Below are 23,426 nucleotides of genomic sequence, written 5' to 3' on the forward strand. Positions count from 1 at the left end.
ACACACACACACACACACACACACACACACACACACACACACACACACACACACACACACACACACACACACGGTGCGTCATTTTGATTCAGATTTCCCAGTAAGGACCCAACATATTACAGAAGGTCATGGAGTTTATGTGAAAACAGCAGAAATTGATAAACGAGCTGTGGGAGGATAATAAGTCAGAATTTCATTTGTTTATTTTTGGTCTGCGTGATGAAACAAAGGTGTCCTTCCTTTCACGGTACTCATTCAACGTGAAAAGTTTTTGACTTTCAGGCTTCGTGGAAGACAGACTCTGAGTTTTATTTACTTTGGATGCAGGAGATCAGATTTAGGAATGATGTCACACCTGACTCACCAGTATTTCAGTTGTAAAAAAAAAAAAAGAAGTGGTTCTGTTTAGTAACATGGCTAACTGATGTTAGTCTAATGTGTTTGACTGTGTTACACAAACACTGTGGCAAGATGTGTCTATGAGAACTACTGTAATATCTCTGTGATTCATTTAATGAGAAACAAACTAACAGAAGTGAAAATAAATAGGCAGCTAAGCTAAAATCTATTTTAATGTGTGAGGCACTCATATTGGATTTAGAGGTTGGAGTTGGTGATGGCTCTTTGACTTCCTGAGTCAGATTTTTATCTTTGTGGGGGCGTTCCAGCAGACTTTTCCAACTCAAAATTCAAAGGACAAAGAGAACATCACTCCTGCTTATCAGATCGAACTTTCAGTTTCATCAGGCTCTTGGTGCAGCTGCTAAACACCAACTTTATGTAAATTCTCCAGACCTTAATACCGTTTTAGCTAGAAAAGTCATGTTGCAGTGCGGAAATGGTGCGCACTTTCATATGGCAAGATCCACAACAAGTATCAGTTCTGCTTAGCCTAACATGTCCCCCGCTGTGCCTGTCTCTGGATTTGCATGGTAGCGGCACATCTTTTGCATGACTGCCCGAGCTTGGTGTCTCCCGGAGAAGCTTGGCCCACTTACACGGGCACATTTGGATATTCAAAGCACACGCAGAGCTGCTCGGACCACGTTGACAGGGATATTTATCAGAGACAGAAAAGGAATAGAGGGGTAATAAAAGGAGATTTTAAGGCTTTTAAAACCACTGTGGCTGCTGAGATTTCAATCCGTTTGTGAGAATCGAAACCAAAAAGCAGATAAAGCATTGACAAAACTGTAGCATTCAACATTTAGGGTTTGAAAAGTGAGACAGACACGAAAAATTAGTTTGGGTTCCTGGGACACAAAATGACAGTGAGTGCATGKAATAGTCTGCTATGTCATCGTTTTAAAAAGCTGTGTCTCCTATTCTGATGGAAATAGTTTGGAAATAATATGAATTTATTTTTGGGGCAAAATCTCAGTTTGATTGGTCAGGGGAGGTACAAACACAGCAGAAAAGCTAGTTTAAAATAAATCTTAAACAGTGTAAACTGAGCCTTTAATTCTAGCTATGAACATTTTCTCAACTACAAAAAATGTCTAAAACATTTGAAATAAAACACAGATTGTAAAACTTTTTTTAAATTTAATTGTTATACCTTTAGCTTCAAGTCTTTAAAGGGCTTATTTTGCCTGTCGGACCCCTGCATTCCTTCTCTCACTCTGTGAAAAGGAGACCTTATGAGACTAATCCAGCGATTAGTAATGGTGGAAACGGTTTTGTGCCGTAATCCAATTGGAAGCCACAGAGCTGAGCTGAGCAGCATTTAGTGGCATTTGCTGCGGAGCGTTGGTGGGATAAAGGGAATTTCTTCTCACGTCAGATAAGTAGCACGCCACCTTTTTTTAAAAGAGAGTGAATTGTTTCTCAAGGTCAGATAAACTCATTGACATGCAAATATGTTTTAATACATGAACTAGAGGACTGTCAAGTTAATGACTACCTCTGAAAAGATCGAAAACAAGTGACTTATAAATAATCTGTGCAATTGGTTTGTATTTTTCACCTTGTTCACTGAAATCACATTTGATTTTATATGGTAAGTGGACTGAACTTTTATAGCACTTTATCAAGTCCTTACAGTTTCCAAAGCACTTACACCACTGACATTCAGCCATTCATACACACATCCACACACTGATGGTGGTAAGCTACATTGTAGCAGGCAAGGCAGCTGAAATGTTTTCCACAGCCACCCCCATTTTATTCCAGTTGCAGCTAGATTTTAGAAATTAGGTAAAAAAAAAAAAAGACCCAGGACTTAAGTAAAACAAGGCCGGAAACAGTTTGCTACAGTAATGTTGTGTGTTTTGAACAGAGTGTGAGAAAAAGAGAGCACAAGGAAATTAAGGCAGCAGACAATGAGGTCACTGTGAAAGTTGACAGGATGGGTTTGGCTGGTTKGGGCCACAAGTGCAGCGTGTGTTTGTGGAGCTCGGACACATGAGATGTGTGTTTGTGTATGTCTGTGTGCAGGGAGCAGTTCCGAGAAGAAAAGGGAAAAGCTCAGCCTTATTCAGCCGATAAACACAAGACATCGGCTGRGTGGCTACTGGAAAGACAGGATAGCATGAAACCTGGGGAATAAAATACAAACTTGTCAATTTTATAATATAATAAATGTGTTGATTTATTTATTCTGGAAGGTAGTTAAGTTTTTTTACAGAATATAATAATGATAATTTTTTTAAACAAATTAAAAAAGTTTTTTGTAGTAATGTCTTGTTTTTTATTACATTTTTTAAATATTTTTATAATATGGTGGGCATAAGAATTTTCCAAACATTTGTGACAAAATCCCATTTTCTAGGCTCACCGCATGGCCCTTAATTCAGTCACAATGGATTGTGCTTTAATATTTTGCAAAGGGACACCTCTTTAAGAAGTAAGAGTAWGAAGTTGTAACCGAAATGTTCCAAAAGTTCATTTTGCGGTTAGTCTTGATCTAACCAAATAAACCAATGTCAGATTTGACCGCAATATGATGAAATCTTTCAACCAAAGTCATATGGTAGTGTCAGTTCTCACGTCTTGTCTTTGAAACATTCATTCTATAAAGAAGAAGAAGAAGAAAAAAACCCAACAGCTAAAAAATATTTCTTTAAATCCAGTARTGAGTTACGAGGTGAAATCTGTTTTCATTTCTCATGTTAGGTTCTGAAAGATCAAAGTATAATGAGTCATGTTTTACTATCCGAAAGTACTTCAAACTATCCTGTTTTGGTGCTTAATTAAAGACATGAAACTTGAGGCAAATCAGGTGAATGTTTCAAATCTCACCAAATGAACATARTTTTACAGAACACAGACAGCGAACATGTTAAATGACAGACATTCTTTAAAATAAGTCAGAATTGTTATAGGGGATATATTGCCACAGCTTGGTGCTAAGTTATAAGCACAATATTTTTAACTGATATTAACATATAGTAACATCAGTGAGTAAATTCCAGCAAAGATGTCAGTCTTTTTCCCTGTATCTTTGACTGTGCAGATCTATAATATTTAGTATGGTCTTGAATTWATTTTTATAAACAATTTTTAAAAGAAACCAGGTTAGTCAAATTCTGCAGCTTTTCTTAAAAAGCAACCACACATCCAGTCACACATTTTGTCATGAGTTTAGAGTCGAGTCTTTAGCTTTGAGCTCTTTGTCAAAAACCCAAGCAACACGAGAAGAAAGTAGGCAAAAAAAAAGAGAAAAAAAAGAAAGTTTGGAGCGGAGATGGGGATAGAAATAAAAGAAGAGGGATGACTCAGAGTGCAGTAATGTGGCCTTTTGTCACCCTCAGCATGTAGCTTTGTGTTTGTGTGGATGGGTTTTTCCTACAACGTGGGGGAAATTTTCCCAAAAAAAAACAGCCTCGTGGGGACCGAAGTGAATCGTGGGGACCAATGCCAGGTCCCCACAGGTTCAAATGCAAATTTTGGGTGTGGGGTTAGGTTTAGGCTCAAGGTTTAGGTTAGTTTTAGGGTCAGGTAGGTACCTATGAGTTTAATCTTAGGATGTATGGTCTGGGTTAGGTGATAGTCTTAAAAAATGAATGGAAGTCAATGGAAAGTCCCCACGGGGTTCAAGAACAAACGTGTGTGTGTGTGTGTGTGTGTGTGTGTGTGCGCGCGCGCGCGCCCCATGATGCTCCAGGCACATCGAAGATGTTCAAACATTACTAACTAATGCATGGTGTGGAAATTTTCTTTACAGGCCAGTTACTTTGAAGAAACTGGAAACTATAGATCCACGACGAAAAGGAAAGCAGGTGATCAGAATCAGTGGAGGTCAGGATAATGGATGAGGGATAAGCAGGAGATATGATCACGTTTCCTGATGTGTGTTAGGACCGGTCCACTAAGATACAGTATCTGATGTAAACTGTGTATTCAGAGTATACCTGCCACTATAAAGCATGGACAATCCGTAATTACCTGTGTCTATGCATGAGTGTGTGGCTGTCTGTTAGCAAAATATCTGTTTAACCTGCCAAATGTAATCAAATTTTTCAGAGGGCAACCCCCGAATTACGATCTACAACAGATAAACATTTGAAGAAAACCCGATTCAAGATGGCCTCCACAGCTTGTCAACCAAAGCAAATGTAGAAGTGTCTGTAACGCGATCTGTTTTACAGATATTGAGCAAGACTTTGGTGTGGTAGTAGCTGAGAGTCATTACCATAACAAAGTTTTGGAGCTAACAGATCGCATTAAAAAGCAGCAAGGCAGCAGCTGATGGGCACAGGCCAGTTTTTATTCTCTAATATGTTGATGAAGTTTCACACAGACCCTTGTGACATTGTCMAAATGCACAGTGATTAGCAAAGAAGAAGTCACATGGAGAAGTGATTAGGCCTCACTCTTTTTCATATTTCAGTTTGACTGTCAAAGAGAACAAAAAAAAAAAAAAACTCGCAACAATAGGTCATCTAAATTGTGAAGTTCACCAGCATTGTTTCATCTCCAATCAGAAAGAATTGTTAGAATTGTGTGTAATTTTTGAATTTGGCAGTTTTGTGAGTTTCCCTTACATTTGTGGGTGATTTATCAGCTGTGCTACTTTCAGACAGAAACACGATCAACCAAATGTTGTTTTTCTCGATGCTGGATGCTCTCATCTTGCAGGCAATGTATCTGCAAATAAGAGCAGCAGGTGCGAGGGCAACAGTTTTTGCTTTCACTTCTGCCTGTGCTCATGCAGTGAATTTACATGGGAATGAACCGTCCTGGGCAACAGCTGAACGTGATGGAAATTCATCAGACTAAATGAGACTGGGARAGCTGAGGAAACTGGAATTGGGCTTTTATTATACTTGTTTATCTTTAAAATGTGTTCAGATCTTTTGYAGTGGGGTTTTGTGGAAAAAAAGGCATGTAATTTTTTGAGTGGCCRGTGTTTGGAGAAATGGTTTATTTCTGACTGGATTGATGGGCTAATTGGKTAGTCTYAGTGGGGTCAATCTGATCTACATCTGATTAGTTTTTGGAGTTAAKCTGATTCAAGATGGCTGCCACAGCTAATCAACTAKAATGACTACAACTCAGTCAGTTTTACAGATGATGTCCTCAAATTCGGTCTGGTAGTAGCTCAGAGTCARCCCCAACTTTTAACTTTTAACAGATTTCTGACCATTTCTGTTTAAACCTTAGAATGCTAGTTTGGCTTAATGAATGAGCATGTTTTAGTGTTTTTTTTGCATGTTAGTGTTTTTTTAAATTTATTTCTAATAAACTTTATTTTCTTTTTTTCTTGTCACCGKGGGTTACAGTATTTTCACCTCTTGCYTCCTTTGTCTCCTGTCCTTCCTTGCCATGAATCCGTTATTTATCTCCTGCACACAAAGTGGACTGAGTCCAATGTTCCTATCGACTTACCTGCCTTGAACCGAGCCAGGGAAAAACGGAGGGAGGATGGTGGTTGGGGTGGGTAGACATAGAGAGGAGCTGCTCCCAACAAAGGCTGCTTCAGAGCAGGAGCAGCTCCTCATGCTTGCCTACGGCTCTCGTGTTACCTCCTCGTTCCCCCCGGACGCTCGGAGCAGAATGAGATGCATTGTGTCTGCGCCGCCGCTCGAGACCAAGCTCCTTCCACATACTGCACAGGCACACAGCCACACGGCACTCTCTGCATCTTTCTTGGCTCTTTTTTCCATGATGCTGTTAACATTTGTTTCAGCTTGATCTCTGTGCACCCTGAGCTTATAACTTTGGTTTGCTTTCTTTTGTGGGCAAAGTTATTTGTTTTCGGTAGGGAATGTACACATTCACATCATTTAAAATGCTTTGAGGCTTTTGTTCTTAGTAAGAAAGTACCTGTAGGATTGACTGTACCCACACATTTTGCGGGTGATGTGCTAGATGTTCACTTTGGTGCGCGTGTGCATGCAGGTGTGTGAACGTAAGACCGAGATTCATGCCCCTGCCACCCCCAACCTCTTGTCTTTCAGGTTTAAGCAATTACCTCTGGTATGTAGAAGCTAGCAGGTCAGGAATGTAAATTGTGTTGTGTTTCTGCTCCTCAGGAGGATACACACACACACACACACACACACACATGCACACACACACACACACACACACACATGCACACACACACGCACACCAAGCGAAGCATCCAAAGCATGAGTCAGGAAAAAGCCCGATAACCAGAGCAACATATGACTCAACCTTAAATATTTACAGTTATAATTGCAGTTTATCCTTCTGCCTGTACCTTGAGTTGTGTTTTTTATTGATGTAAAGCCACATTATTACCGTTCTGTCACCAGTATTTACAATGCACTAAGAGTCTAGGTTCTGTTGAAATGTTATGAACAAATAATATCATACCTTTTGTAGATGGCAACAACAGGTAAGATAGTAATTGTTCATAACCTCTTGACAGAACTCCACAGTTATAAATGTAAACATTACTTGATATTTTACTTATACAGTACTTTGGCCATTGACTGTTTTAAATGTACTACTGTCATTAGTTGGATTACATTCAGTTACAGGGTATAAAGGTCACTTTTTCCTCAGAGTTTCAAGGCTTGTGGGAAAGTAATTTATCCAACTATTACTGGTAATTAATTTAAATTTAAATATACAAAACAAACCACTTTTCCAGAGATTTTTATGGAAAAATGTCAGAGCTATTTAAATGGTTTAAGTATGATGTCATCAGTAATAATGAGTTTTATTTAACAACAGGTTGAAAGAACAATTAGTAATTGTCTTTACAAATGACTTTTTAATATCTTGTTAGAGTTGCCATTTTAACAGATTAGAAGGTAAAATGAAAAAAAAAAAACGCTGATGACTAACAACATTGTCCAAATCTAAAGAGCAAAATTAATGTTTCTTCTAGGCAGGACGAAAAAAACCTGAAAGTCCAAAAACACATGATTGAGGAAAGTGATGTCTGAGTTATTTGACATGTTGATTGTGGTCAGGAGAAAAACTCTTCTGAACAGCTAAAGTGTTGTTTAAATCATTATGTCAAAAACACCATTTAAACTTATTACATATTTGAGGATATCTTGTACATTTTTATTTCAAATATAACCTCACTATAATTTTTATTTTTTTGACTTAAATTTTCAGTTCTTGACTCATTTGACTGGTAATAGTGCTGTTTTAGCAAGGAGAATCACTAAAATCATTATCATAGGGATAAAAGTGTGGGCTAATTATATGCTACAATAGTTTGCCATACTTGTAGGACCTGCTGTAACTTGATAGTGTCATGTTTGAAAGTACCTTAAGGCAGAGTGGGAAGAAGTTGGACAGACAAGACTGGTTATAATGTTCAGTCACTAGAATAAACTTTGACATGTTACAGATGTTTTATTCTTATTTACTTATTACTATTTTTTACAGTGTACTGATTCAACAGGAAACATTAACTCCAGGAAGAAAAACAAAAGTTTTTGCATTTGTTCTTTACTGCCACAGATAATCTGATTAAAGTTCAAAATTTCCACAGATAAGCTTTATCCTGGTGCTGATGCTCTCGACTCGCTTTCAAGCTCCTGTGCGGGTATTTTTGAGTAAATATATTTTTGGCATGAACAAGAAGAACATCAATCTGAGACTGCAGGTGATTGAGGAAGATGTATCGTCTGTGAGCTCATGGGGACTTTCTTTACCACATTGTGCAGGATTTTATTTTCAGTCTCTCATGTTTGACACATCCTTATTTTTTTCCTTCATGCCTATGATGCCCTAGACTCAGATGACGTCATGGATATTACTTCAAACCTTGCCTTCCTGGTGCAGAACCACCGCTCATTCTTTTGACTAGTTTCAAATTGCGAGCGTTTCAAAAGCTGCGGCTCGTTTGCACTGCTTGTTTACTCAAGGCTGACATCAGTTTGACAGGTAGCTGATGGTGCAGAGAGGCCAGGGATGCTTGTCATTTTTTTCTTTTTAATCTTCTGCTCCATATTTTTTTTTGCCAGCGTAGTGACCTCACCAGGGTTAAAAATAGAACAGAGAGCCATTCTTACACTTGTTCCATTACGAACTCTGACTCCACACAAAGAGGGGGAAAAAATTCTTGCGTTGTTGTCTAGGGCTAATGAGCGCAGAATGCTGATGTTGATGCACGCTTGCTGCCACGGCGAGCTCACATTAATCGCTTCATTGTTTGCAAAGATGACGATGGTGTTTTTGAGACAATTCGGATTGTTACTGAAGGTCAGCTTTACAGCACATACAGATGTAGCAGCTACTGGTGTATTAATGCCTAACCTAACCTTTAAATGATGAAAACATTACAATCAACATCTTACCTGTTGTAGATGAGCTCAAAACACTGTCAGAGCTGGGGGGGGTGGGGGGGCTATGGTGTGCTATAGCTCCCTTTGGAAAATTCATAGTGCCCCCAAGAAAATTTAATATTATTATTTTCTTTTTCATCTATGGTAACATTTTTAACATGTGGTTGTGACATTTTCCTCACAAAACACAACTTTCTTGTTTGCGTTGTTTGAAGAACTACTGTATTTATTTGCGTATAATACGATCTCATGTATAATACGACCCCCCCATTTTTTGAGCTTTAAAAGCATAAAAAATTTAATCCTCAAACTACCTCCAATTTCATACAGACTTCAAGATTTTTCAGCCTTTGCAGTCTTTATACATATCAGTAAAATGATTGGACTGTTCCTTTTATTTTAACAACATACTGTATGTACTAAAACATATTTTGACAACAAATATATATCAGCTGTAGCAGCATCATATGAATTCTGGCATTTTACACAGAGTCCACCAGGATGTGCCAACACAAAAGTCAGAGACTTCACATGAGATTTGGGCCATCTTGTGGGGGAAAAGCAGATTACTTCCTACTCGTGAGCGCCCCCTCTGGRGGGGAAACTTTTTTCAGGGATACAAACTTTTTTAGAACACCGGTAGACAGCAGCCACTACAGACGAACATGTGTTTGTTGTTGTTCCAGGAGCGGCTCGGTTACATGCTAATGTCATTAGTTCGTCAGGAATACCCCCCCTTTTTTCCACATCATGTCGCCTGCCCGGATCTGTTATTATCTCACTCTGAATCATGCAGGAGTGTCAGAGGTGAGCTCGTTTCAACTGTTTTTTACAATGCGGTCTCATTTCCGGACTCAGGCATTTTGCCGATATTTCAGTTAAAATACAAAAGTAAAAATATTTATCCAAGTATAATACTAACCCCCAACTTTATGGATGATTTTATGGATTAAATGTTACGTATTATACTTGAATAAATACAGTACTTTAGAAACGGTAGCGGGGACAGTTGAACAATTCACCTGGCACTTCTTGCTATCAGTCCTTTAAGAACTCATTGGCAGGCTGAGAGGAAATTACGGCCCGTGGGCCACCAGTTGTATTGCCCCGCTGTACAGTGTAGCGCTCTGCTGAATCATACTYCAATTTAGCACAAATTAATATTACAAGCTAGATTTGCTAATTTATGTAATAACTACACATTGTGAAATAATATTTTATTTTTAGGTTTCTATTTGATGGTTGCTAATATCAGTAGAGACAAGTTTTATCCTTCAAAGTATTACTGGGTATACAGTAGGGGTGTAAATCGCCAGCTTTATCACAATATGACATTACATCGATATGTTTGGAAGACAATTTGATATTTCTTAATATCACAGTCTGTCACAATAAGATTTTGACTCAATTCACATGTCTGAGATTGATATAATGCGATATCATATGCCCATCTAACACAATGACTGTGTTAGATTGGATATCGGTTCACATCGAGAATATGACGAAATGGATCAATATTTTCATTTTGCCTCAATATAACTGAATCATGAAACATTCAAATTGATACATCGATATAAATCGATGTATTGTTACACCCCTAGTATACAATGAATATTTTCTAAGTGCCGACTACATGTAAATAATAAATATATTTTATTACGAGTTCAAATCTTAATATTTCAACTAGCTAAAAAGGCTAAGTTACGGACTGAATTCAGGTCTGGTTTAAATCATTATTTATAAATTTTATTTTTTTCCTGAAGCTGTTTTACATGATTGTTGAAAGAAATTAACAGYATAAACAATTATATAAATGTTTTGTAAAAAGCTTAAAGACAATTTGTGACAGATCCAGTTTTGCTTGTTGTTAATCAAAGTAAGTAAGACGGCTGTGAGCCATCGCCCTGTTTGGTCGCCACTTTTGCCTCTCCATATTGTCACAGATGCTAACAGTGGACAGAGGAGGCAGAACTCACTAGCTGCATTAAATAAACTCATGTACTTTATACATAAATATGTTATGATTTTATATGCTTTAATTCAATGTTTTTCAACCCTGGTCCTCAAGGCACGCTGTTCTGCTTCAACACATCTGARTTCAATTGATTACTGATTAGCAGGCCTTTGTTGAACTGCAAARATCTGAATCAGGTGTYTAAGAGCAGGGAAACCTCTAAAACATGCTGGGCAGTGTGCCTTGAMTACCAGGGTTGGGAAACACTGCATTGATTAGCAAGTACCACATATTCACAATCCACTGTGGGTGACTGGTCTGAGTGCACCTCTGTTTGTTCTTGTGTGCTGAGAACTGTAGAAAGAAATGATCCTTCATAGGACCCTCAGTAAAATGCTTAGCTGCCCCTTTAGCACCTGCAGAGAGAAACTCACTGGAGCTGCCACTGACTGGATTGCTGTTGTTTTAAAGAGGCTAATGCCAAAGCTACTGCATAACGTTTTATACCTCCATGGATTTTATGGGCAGTCCTTTAGATGTATTATGATAATCCTGCTGGAAATCCCCCAAGCTGCACTGAAAACACTACAGATAACTTCTGCTGCTATATGTGTTYGCAACAATTTTTCCTCAGCCCAGCTCAGGCTAAGTTAATCTATTAATAGTTCATAACCTTTTTTACAGAAGCTCACTTCAAAAGATGTGAACTGTATCGCTTTAAGAACGTGTGTGTGTGTGTGTGAATGCACACGTGTGCAGTGGGGCGTGTGAGTCGTTACACAGTAAGACGTGGATGTTTAAACAATGTCTGTTGTTTGAAGGGATGCAGTGTGTTTCCTCTGCACTATAAAACGCCTGGATCAGGTTCCTGTTGTGATAGCCGGCTTCTGTTCCAGGAGACCCCCACATGGGTTCTTCTGAGGACCATGTAAGGGGCTGCAGAGGTCGCGGCGTTCGCAGAGCTGAGCGTTTGCACCCTCTCTCCCATGGCATGCTTTGTTGTATTTTGGCCATGCTGATTTTCCAGCTGTTGAGCTCGTGCTTTCAGCACCTCTGCAGAACTGCAATGTTTTTTTTTTTCTGCAGATGGAACTGCATAAACACAACTCCGGCTCCTGTCGTTCTGTAATGTCTCACTTCTCCTCTTATGTGACCCAGAACACATAATGATGTCTTAAGACTAGATTTAAAACTACAAATCCACGTCCTGCAGTTTAAATATGCTTTCATGTGCCAAAACAAATCTAATGTATTCTGTATAGCGTTTAAATAGCCCAACTCTCTCCAATGTGTTTTCTCCCCAAAAATTGTGTCTTTTTAGTGGTTGAACCTCTTGTTCATTATAATTTTTCCCCTGTAGGACTCATTTTATATATTTTACACACTTCTTTATTAACCCAGAAGCTGCAAACCACAGATAAGGCTGTCATTTCCTGTCTTATAAAGGGAACAGAATAAAACATGTTGCAACATAGAGAAATATTAGAATTCTTCTGTTTATTACACGTGAAAACAATGTCAGCAGTTGTAAAGATGTTATTGCTTGACACTATTTGAATTTCCAGACATATATACAAACATAAAAAATACATTTCCAACAGTCTAAAACTGTACATTTAATATTTTCTGTTTCATTTAATAAAAAATATATACTTTTTAAAACATGGCTTATTTTGATGGCTAAATGAACCCACGATCACTAAAGTTTTCCATCGTTAAGCAGATGAAGTTTGTAGTCTGTTGATGTGACACCGGCATGCTTGAGAGTTGTGCACGAGTCAGTGGTTGAAGGTGTTTCATACTGCGCTGCCGGAGGGGAAGTGATGGGCAGGATGAAAAGCAGAAGCAGCTAGGTTTCTTTAACAGGACATAAAAGTCTCTGTGCTGTTCACACAAACAGTGTCTATATATACAMAGAGTCTATAATTAGAAAAGCGCTCCGTAGCTGTTTGACGAGCCGACATTGGCTGAAATTAAAGCAACTTAACATCAGCGATGGTTTGAGTGCAAAGCATGATGGCTTCAACTAACAAATAGGCTTTATATTCATATGTATTTAGTTTTGCACAAAAACGCAGGTATTTTTTTGATTTCGTGCAACTTCTGCTTGGTGATTTAGCATTTRTAATGTAGCAGCATAAACAAAAGAGGAAGAAAGTATTGAATAACTGTATTTTTACAGCTCCAGTTTGTGTGGGCTTGTTGCTCCAATTGTTTATTTGTACAGTATGTTTCCCCTAATCGTTTTGTCTGGTTTAAGGTTCTTTTTGGCACCTACAGTATACAGATAAATAAATACGWAGTTCAYCAGGACAATATACTGTATATGAGGATCTTTTAAAGTTKATTTTTTATTGTATGCTGATTTTTTAAATTGCGTTTTAAATGTTGCAAATGTGAACAATCTGTATTAACTTTAGCTCTTTAAAGGGTGGGTACTGTGCAAAATCAAMTTTTTTGAGGTTTATATCATGTTATAATGTCATCAAAAACAGTGAGTGTTGCTTTGAATCCTTGCATCTAATGTGGTAGCCTGCTTTAACGTTGCTGGAACATAGCTCCGCCTCTTTGTACAAAGCTCCTTCCTGCTGGGCTGATGGTGTGCTGTCGGCACCGGGGAAAGACAGAACGTGAGGTGGGTTGGGAGATGGCTATTTAATTTTGTTTATTGTTTTTTAATGTACAGTCTCTGAGATGTAAAAACAAATTAAGCTGAGTTTTTGAATAAGAAAAAAAATCTGTAAAATTGCCTTATACGTCCGTATGCCTGCAAAATGAACTATGTGCCTGGAAAATACATAATACCCCCTCTTTGAGGAAGACGTGACCCTTAATACCGACAAATACATTGGTACCTTTTTTTACACCAATTTATTGAAAACTGTTACTAAACAGAAATGGAAGAACCAAGGGCAGGGGTTAGAAAATCTGATTTTTCTAGCAAAAAAAAAAAAAAAGCTGGAAGGGATGGGGAAACAAAAGCAGGGGATTGAGTAAAGAACATAACTCATTTCACATTTAAAGAGCTGCAGGAATAGCGTGGGCGACACTGGAGAACCCGATTCCCTGGAACCCTAGAGAAAGCAGCTTGACACCAACCCCATCTCCAGGCTAAACACGCTACCTGTCACAACAATATGTGTGAAAATACAGCCATTTGTTTGTACAGTACACACACACACACGCAATCTTAAGTGACAATACCTTTGACCTTTACACTGATAGCCAAACAGGGATGATAGCACGATTACATAACTACAAGTATGTAATTTCTCACCACGCTGCTATAATTAATATGGGTTTTTTGTACTTCTTTTCATTTTTTGGCTCAAAACTGGAACAAGCAAAGATGAAATATGTATATAATTCCAAGAGAGAACAGCAGTTTAGAGATTTTGGAAATGATGCATGTCTGTGGAGTTGCTGTGGTTTGCACAGACTTGGCAGTCAGATTTGGTGGTTGGTGCATTATGTGTGTTTTGGAGAGAAGTTCCAGGATAATATAACTTGAGTTGCTGAGAAAAGAAARAGGCCATGTCAGTAAATGTGCGGAGCTCACGGTGGACGGGCCCGGATCAAACAATTTGGATCGAGCTGAAAGTCTCGTCTGATCTGAACTTCGTGGGTGATTTAGTAATTACAAGCGGCAGCAGATCTTCATTGTGGCAAATCCCATGCGCTGATGGGTGTCGTTATTACATGATTCACTGCTGTCGGAGAGCTTACTGGCTTAAAAGTCTGTTGTTGGAAATGTCTGGAGACTATTGGTGTCTATAGTCTAATTGTCTTAAGGCCAAAACCATTTATGGAGGCGTCTGTTTGGATTAAAGGATCCTTTCACCAAAGTTAGAAAGAGAAGAAAGAAAAACTGAATTTATGCAAAAAAATATATATAGAAAATATCTCTTTCCAGACTTGATGACTGCTTTTCTGCATAATTTCCAGGTCAATAATTTTTTTCAACAGGTAATACCAATGAAAACTGGCCTAGTCATCGCTTGCTGCCCTGAAAGGTGGGCAATTATGTAACTGCCTGTGTCTGGTCTGTTAGCATACTGTTATGTGTTTTTAGTGAAAAAGTTAGAATTGAGATGCTAAATGTTTTTTTATTAATTTTTTTAGCAACTGATTAACAACTGAAGTCAAACCAATAAAGTTTTTTTTTTTTTTGCCTATTAGCAGAAATATTTATTTTTGTCAAACTATGGCATCACTTAAATATTCAAAGTTATACATTCTGTCTTTGGTCATAATTCTTTAGAGAAAACTAGTAAAGCAACCAAAAAACTGCATGGGCCCACCTGCAAGGCCCCTTCTCATGTGGGTTCTTAATCCATCCCCACTCACCATAACTATAACCAAAAAGCTGAAACGTAGCTCACATCTTTTGAATTTCAGCTTGATTTGGACATCAAAAAGGTCTCTTTTATATTATTATTATTATTATTATTATTATTATTATTATTTAAACTAAACACATCAAAACACACACAAAAAATGGTCATTTCAGTTTGGGAAGACAAATTGAGAACTACTTTTTTATACAACCAGAAATCATTAGCTGGAGGATATGCTAAACAAAAGCAGTAGAACCATTACAACAAAGTAACGTCTGTCTTCTTGTGTATAAAAGAATTCACAATAAATCAGCTGTGACACTGCAGTTCTCTTTCCTCTGACATGGACTGAAATCATCCTTTGMCATTCTTTTTCTTGCCCAAACGAGAAGACTGTGGCACAGTGGTAGGGCGGACGACTTTGAACAAGAAAGTCGCAAGTTCAATTCCCCACCATTGCCCGCATGTTGTGGTGTCCTTGAGCAAGGCACCCAAACCCCAACTGCTCCCTGGGCAGCTTAAATAGCTGCCTGCTGCTCCACTTGGGTGTTTCTCACTTGTGATGGGTCAAATGCAGAGCACAAATCTCGTTATTGTATGGGAACATACATGCACTGATGAGAAATAAAATACATTCAAAAACTGACARCACTGCTGCCTATCGGACCAGAGTTTTAAACAATGATCATCTTTCTATGTTAAAATCTTGTATATACATTTGGCCCGCAGCCCTCGGATAGATTTTCATTTTGGCCCTCTCAGGGAAAAGGTTTGGGCACCCCTGCTTTAGATTATTGCAGCAACATCATGGCATATTCAAAACAAGGAGGGGTCATTGTGCTTTGGATTATAAATGGAATATCACATTTGTGACAAAATTTAGAATATATTTGTTCTTTTTTTAAAAACAAACAAAAATGTAGCACTCAGAGTCTGTATTTTCCTGATTTTACACATCAGACAGTTTAAAGACATGCTTTTTGAATAGACCGTTTTCTGTTATTTAAAAAAGGGGGTCTTTTAATGTGCTTTTTGTGTCTTGTTTTTTTTTTTTTTAACTCTGTGGTCAACCAACAGATGGGGTGTGGTGGCCTCTCTGTGTAGCTTGGCAGCGGTACAAGCCAGGCCCAGATTTTCTGATGCGGTGATGTGGAGAGCCTGTTGGGAAACTGAGAGGCAGACTGTGCCGAGGCAAAAAAAAAGAGGGCAAAGACAGGGTGTGTGTTGGTGTTTGCAAGGAGGGCGTGTCTGTCGGTCAGTGTTGAGGTGTGTGTCATTGTGTCATTCCAAGYACCCCGGTCCACCTTCCTGTAAGTCGTTAAAGCCCGGCCAGTTGGCAAATCTTAAGTCTACAATAAGAAAAACAGAGTTCGCATTTTTTTTGTGAGCAAGTATGTAATTCTAAAACCCCTGAGTATTCCCCTGTGTGTTTCTACCTGTGGTGTCCTGTGTGCTGTGGCCACTGAAGTGAACCAGCCTGCATTAACTATTCAGGAGAGCAGGGTTTCCCTATGACAGCCGGTGTCGCTCTGCTGACTTCTGATGGACGCTCTCATCTCTCATATCCGTGGAAAACCTGTTTGAGTGAATGCTTGTTTATATCTGATGGGAAGATTGGATAACATTTCTTCTTTGTCTTGCTTTTCACATTGATTGAGTTGCTGGAAAGGCGGGCATGTGACCTAGTTACGCATGTGTATGAGTGTGTGTGTGTGTTGGTCGAGGGGGGGGGTTGATGTGTGTTTTAATACAAATGTGGGATTAAAGCTTAAAGGTGCCGCATATTTGAAGAATCTGACAGAAGTGAGATTTTTTCTGGATCCTATATGATTATTCACATTAACATAAACTTTTTTTTTGCAAAACAAACATTTTCTGTTACGTTTGTACCTTTTAATCAACACGTAAATGGTATTTTTTGATTAAAAAAACTTTTTCTTGTTTTTTTTTTTTACAAACTCTTTCCAAAACGTACTCTAAAAATTCTCATTCTTTAGTGTGACAATTGAAGATTTTGGAAAAAGATGACATCATAGTAGGCAAGCCCACCTGGGTTTTGTGTTTTATTGTAAKTTATAAAGAAAAAGGTTACAGTTMTTCTGGTAAAACAAGTATGCTCAGAATGTGCTTCCTTTGGATTTTTACATTATTATTGATGTCAATAATAATAATAATAATAATAATAATAATAATAATAATAATAATAATAATAATAATAATAATAATAATAATAATAATAATAAATTAGTGGGAATTTTTCCTCTGCATTTCTCCCATCACAGATATGGAACAGAGTTTGTTTACTGCCATCTAGTGGTGCTGCAGGAGTATTTTAGTATTTAGTTTGAGTTTTTGCTTAAAATGATGGAGATATCACTGATTCTGCCTACTAGGAGGACTTCTAAAACTTTTATAATTTTAATAGCTGCATGTTTTTTTCTTTTATCTTTACTCTAGTTCCCTGAGTGTGGTTTTTACGGCATGTATGACAAGATTCTGCTCTTCAAGCACGACCCAAGCACCAACAACATTCTGCAACTGGTTAAATGTACAGCTGACATCCAGGAGGGAGACCTGGTGGAGGTGGTGCTCTCTGGTAAGTACTTTATCTTATTCTGTATTCTGTTCTTCTTATTTAACGTTGCTGCAGTGTACTTTAAAAGTWAAAAAACCTGCATTTTCCCCTTCTTCCTGTCTTGRAATAAATCAGCTTTTCTTTATTTTACTACAGTATTTTTTTACATTCCTTTTTTTTGTTTAAAACTCTTCCATCAGGGAGAAACTCTTTTTTTCCTCTTTTAGTTTTCATTCTGTCATCAGATCCTTCATGACTGTTTCCTAACAGTTACCACGTTGTGCCCCTCTTATCATTTTTTCAGCGGCAGCCACTTTTGAAGATTTCCAGATTCGACCCCACGCACTCAACGTGCACTCGTACCGAGCCCCGGCCTTCTGTGATCACTGTGGAGAGATGCTGTTTGGACTGGTCCGACAAGGGCTGAAGTGTGATGGTGAGTGGGGAGATGAAGTGTAAATGATGTAAAATGTGAGAATGGCTCGGCGGACACGCTCACTCTCATCACTCTCTGCTGCTGAGTGGATGCTGGGCCTCTCTGACTTTTTGATCCATGCTGCCCCCTGCAGGATGTGGCCTTAACTACCACAAGCGCTGTGCGTTCAGCATCCCGAACAACTGCAGCGGAGCTCGTAAAAGACGCCTGTCCACCACCTCCCTGAGCAGCAGCCAGTCCCGGCGGCTCTCCACCACGGAGTCGGTGCACAGCGTGGGGTCAACCTCCACCTGCAACGAGGAAACCAACCTTATTCGCTCTCACACACAAATGGTAATTCACTGGCTGGATGTTGGAATGTCAGACTGTTTTAAAATTCATTACGTTTTTATTGCGTACATCTTGTTAGTGTATTTTAAATGCTGGTAAACCACTGGCATCCAGACTGTAAGTGCATTTTCCTTTTTAACAAGGTTTAGAAGTACCCGAGAGGCACTGAATGTCCTAAAAACACAAACATGGCTGTTCAGGATTTCATACTTGAAATGGTTTTCTCTATCAAAGCCATGCAGGTAGTTTTGCTGATGTTTATCTGACAACTTTCCAAACAACCTGCAGGACTGCGTTCCACCCTGTTTAGTCACTGGAATTCACGTGAACTCGTGAAAAGTTTAGGGTAATCAAAGCAGCAGCTGTGCTCATTGCAGACTGTTTTCTCCTGGTAATTTACTCCAATTATGAATAGAATGAAAGAAAGTTGCTCAAATTAAAAACCACTTTACACTGAAAGTAGTTGTAAAGTGTTAAAACTGCAATTCAATCAAGCTCTGTGGAGCTTTAGGTTATTATTTGACTTTACTTTTATTTTGTTTTAGCTTCTACAATTCTGCAGAGCTAACCTTTATGTCAGAGGGGTCAAACTCAGTTACACAAGGGGGGCAAACTTTAAAACTCTGTCCAAGCTAAGAAGCAATTTCTGTCAGTATTTATAGCAACAAATGTTATATAACAAATTATTCTGCTATAAATACAAATAACCTTCTCCAAATCATGTTTGATGTAACGTTTAAAATACACATAAACTAACAAATAAAGAAAAATGATTAAATTAAAAAGGCGCAACATTAATTTTCTTATGCCCAAACTGCATTTTTCATTTATTATGACTTAAAGATGCATTTGATCYCAATCCAGCAAATCAGGTAAAAAGAATAAAACCCTCACAAAAATTTCAATCATTTGACTTTAAAATAATAAAACAAAAGATGAAAAGTTGATTCTAATAACAATTAAAGATTATTAAAATGTTCAAATGTAATTTTCTTGGCTTGAAAGAGAAAAACGCACTGAATACAGCGACGAAAAGAAATATCATAAAACGATTTCACATTTCAAGTATTTGGGTGCAGATGAAACGTTAACAAGGACCTTGAGTTTGACACGTGCTTTAAATGTGACATAAAAAGAAAAGTGCGTTTCCCTCAGGAGATGCTGAAATATGAATTGAGAAATATGATTTTCCAATTTGTGCAGACTGACTGCATTTCTAAAACTTCAGCAAGAACAACTGCTTGAAACAAATCAGCGTCGCTCATTATCTTTGTTTCAATTATTTTAGCCACGAACAGCGAGCGACGTGCGGCGCTTCTACACGGGCCGACCTGTTCATTTGGACAAGATGTTGATGACGAAGGTGAAGGTGCCCCACACATTTGCTGTTCACTCGTACACCCGGCCCACCGTGTGCCAGTATTGCAAGAGACTTCTCAGGGGACTCTTCAGGCAGGGTCTACAGTGCAAAGGTGAACACAAWCAAAGACGAGAGCACTTTTTTTAGCTACCCTTCTTGGTGCAGAGTGTTGAATAATGGGATCGTGGTACACYCACAGTAACGTTGTTGTTGCATTCCTCTCAGATTGTAAGTTCAACTGTCATAAACGCTGTGCATACAAGGTTCCTAATGACTGCCTTGGGGAGACCATTGAAGGTGAGGGAGTATATGACTCCTGTTTTATTTATACATTTAAATTCTGCTCAGACTGCATGGATTTTATACAGTCTCTCGTGTGCATGAGTCTACTGTCAGAATTACTAAACTTTCATGTTATTTGTCATTGTCTAATCAAACTAAAACTCACTGGTACTAATCTTTTTATCTTCTCAGACAACAGAAGTAACTGTGGTAAGTATTATCAGTATCCTGTTCGGGCGCTTGTCAAAGCTGCCATTATAGACTAAATTACTAGTATTTTCCCGTTCATTACTACTGAAATGGTAGTAAATATTTGTTGCACTCTATATAAAGTGTAGCCACTTTAAACAAGGTTGATCTCTTTTATTGCGTGTTTTGCCTCAGGAATGTTGAGCCCCAATGCGGACCCTGAAGTACCCATGGACTTCAGCAGCGAGTACGACACCTCAGACAAGTCTTCAATGGACGACTCGGATGAGGCCTGTAGTATCCCTGGGTCCTTTTCTCCAGACAACAACCAGGGCGGGACCACTGGGGACCAAAGGTATAAAAAGACTTTATGCTATGCTACATCAGAAACAAATCATCTGAAGCTCCAGCAGTTTTCTCTTAACCACATTAAAGATGTTGATAAAAAATAGTAATATGTAAGTCCTTTGTACAAAACTTTGGGAAATGAGCAGACACTTAAAAACAACAACAACAACACCTGGGTTAGCCCTATCCTCATGGCTTTATTTTTCAAAACCACAAGGGATAGTAAAGTTTCTTTTTTAAATAGTACTCCCTTCAAGAAGCCTGAATGCAATCAGTTGTCAAAAAAACTATACCTTCAAGTAAACAGATGCACATCAGTCTGATCAATATGCCCAAATATGTCATTGTTTTATGTGTTTTTTATGCTACTCAGTGTTGTATAAAGTACCTCAAAGTGATACTTGAGTATAAGTACAAGTACCTTATCATAAAAACACTTTGGTAAAAGTTAAAGTCTTCTCTAAAACTATTACTTGTGTAAAAGTCTTGAAGTATCTGATATCTTTTGTACTTAAGCATCAAAAGTAAATCTCTGACACAAAATCTACTTAAGTATTAAAAGTAAAAGTACTGAGTAAAAATGAGCAGTTCTATTTTCCAAAATGACATTTATTCGGAGGTGACTTCTCCAAAAAATATTTTTTTCTAACGGTATGCAGCTAAATTCACTCTATCCAGGAGACACAATTTATCAGGATAGTATTTTTTAAAGTAATAACAATTCGGAAAGAAATAGGAGTAACGACTTTCTACTTCTCCATTACATGACAAAAAAAATAAAAATAAAAAAGACTAGGAACACCCTTGTTTGTAAATGTAGGGCAACAAGATGAAATTAAATTTGGTTTCATAAAGCGTTCGTTGATCAAAGTCACAAATAAAAATTAAAACCAATCTGATTAACTAAGCAGAAATGAACAAAAGGGTTCAGGAAATAGAAGTTGTTATTGTTGATTGTAGCAGAGCTAAAATTTTCTTGGAGTTAGCAATAAGACTGACTACTGGTGATTTTACTGACCCAGTTGCTTCATGAACTAAACACACGACAGGTTCACATGCACAAATAAAATCTTTTTGATGAGATATGTTTCAAGGAAAGCGTTAAGAGTAGTTTTAGTTTTAGGTGGTCTATTTCAAAGGTTTTAAAAATGCAATAATCAACACTAACACTGTCTACTGTAAACCACTGACTCGTACTCTGACAAAAACATCTTCTCAAGCACAGGTTTGACCTTTTTAAGCATCTAAATCCTCTTTTTCGTTCTAGCGCTAACATCCCGTTGATGAGGGTGGTTCAGTCGGTGAGGCAGACAACTCGGCGATCCAGCACAGCCATCAAGGAAGGATGGATGGTTCACTACAGCAATAAGGACACATTGGTAAAAAAATAAAAATAAAAATAAAAAACACTCATAATTCAAGTCTACAAATCCTATATATATTTAAAGCAGTTTATTCTAGTGGACTGACAGAACTTTCTTTACTTCTTTCTATAAAGCACAATAACATGTTTCTTCTTTCATTAGATTTGTACAGAAACAAAGAAAGAAAAAAAAAGCCATTAATGTAATCTGCCTGTCCGGCAGCTTGTCTAACAGCAGTGTCGACCTTGACAGTTTGCTCTCAGCCTTTCTGGTTTCCTTTTTCTTCTGTATTTCTTTGTAAGTGGACGTTTGTGTACAAYTGAAAGACTGATGATGGACTTGACTTGCTGTCAACAAAACAGCACMCAGCTGACATGATGATTCAGTCTAAGAGTCCATTTTCGATCTTTCCTTTCTCCTAATGAGGAAAAACTATATTTGACCTTTAAAGTAATTTATTTACTCCCACAGTCTTTGTCAAACTTTTTCTTCTCTGGCTGCACTAACACTTTTCTCCCTTCTTTCACTTTTGTCTGTTTTTTTCCCCTACTCCTTTATTTTCACCCTCCCGCAGCTCATAATCTCACTCATTTTTCTTCCTATTTGACAACTTCTCAAGCCGTTCCTGAAATTRACTGCCGATCCCCACCAACCCCTCATTCTTTGTCCTCTGTCCGTCGCGCACCTCATTGCCGTGTCTCATTTTTGTTGTCCCGTCCTGTCCCACCCTGGTCCCCAACAGAGGAAAAGGCACTACTGGCGTCTGGACTGTAAGTGCATCATCCTTTTTCAGAACAACACCTCCAACAAATACTACAAGGTGAGCACGTCATCATATTCTTTATTTTGTTCATAMGGAATTTCTCACTAAAAACATGCATGTGCTTGCAGGAGATCCCCCTATCTGAGATTCTGAAGGTGCGCCCTGCCACTGACTTCACGCTCGTCCCTCAAGGCACCAATCCTCACTGCTTCGAGTTAATCACAGGCACGATGTGCTACTTTGTAGGGGAGGACCCCAACACCCTCCCCTCCGTGTCCTCCAGCAATCCCCCGACTGTCCCTCAGACYCCTCCCTCCCCCAGTCTGGTGCAGCCTAACAGCGGCATTGGGCGGGAGGTGGCGAACGCATGGGAGAGCGCCATTCGCCAGGCTCTCATGCCAGTCATATTTCAGGATGCCCCGCCAGCTGAAGGCAACACGCCTCACCGTAAGCTCAGCTTTATGGTGGTTAAGGGAACGGGTTAGACCTTTAGAAGTTGGGTTGTGTCTAAAGGTTATGAACTGTTTATATCTTAACTGTTGTTGTCAGCCTCAGTCAGGGGCGGAGCTAGACTTTTTTTTTTTTGCAAGGGGTGGCACAGTGGTGGCCAAGGTTTCTATTTAGAGGGGCTCATTCAAATAAAGAAAAGTGCTCTGGATTTGAAAATTCAAGATGGTCATCCCAGCTAAATCCACATGGCTTTAATTTGGCTGTTTCAAGAACCATTGAACTGAATTATCAAAAAAAAAAAAAAAAAAAAAAAAAAAAAAA

At 38.5% G+C, this 23,426-nt stretch overlaps 1 protein-coding gene across 2 annotated transcripts in view; it reads left to right on the forward strand.

The window, feature by feature from the left end:
* Window positions 1-23,426, forward strand: part of prkd2 (protein kinase D2) — a 43,448-nt gene that overhangs the window by 11,676 nt on the left and 8,346 nt on the right. Inside the window, exons 2-11 of one of the 2 annotated variants that reach the window (XM_014005221.1) lie at window positions 17,466-17,604; window positions 17,888-18,019; window positions 18,153-18,352; window positions 19,638-19,821; window positions 19,935-20,006; window positions 20,184-20,201; window positions 20,376-20,535; window positions 21,796-21,907; window positions 22,635-22,712; window positions 22,784-23,102. In XM_014005221.1, the coding sequence (XP_013860675.1) occupies window positions 17,466-17,604; window positions 17,888-18,019; window positions 18,153-18,352; window positions 19,638-19,821; window positions 19,935-20,006; window positions 20,184-20,201; window positions 20,376-20,535; window positions 21,796-21,907; window positions 22,635-22,712; window positions 22,784-23,102 (1,414 nt within the window). The remainder of the gene's footprint in view (window positions 1-17,465; window positions 17,605-17,887; window positions 18,020-18,152; window positions 18,353-19,637; window positions 19,822-19,934; window positions 20,007-20,183; window positions 20,202-20,375; window positions 20,536-21,795; window positions 21,908-22,634; window positions 22,713-22,783; window positions 23,103-23,426) is intronic. The other variant, XM_014005222.1, reaches the window with a different exon arrangement.

This window comes from Austrofundulus limnaeus, unplaced genomic scaffold, assembly GCF_001266775.1.
Source record: "Austrofundulus limnaeus strain Quisiro unplaced genomic scaffold, Austrofundulus_limnaeus-1.0 Scaffold29, whole genome shotgun sequence".
Lineage (NCBI taxonomy): Eukaryota > Metazoa > Chordata > Actinopteri > Cyprinodontiformes > Rivulidae > Austrofundulus > Austrofundulus limnaeus.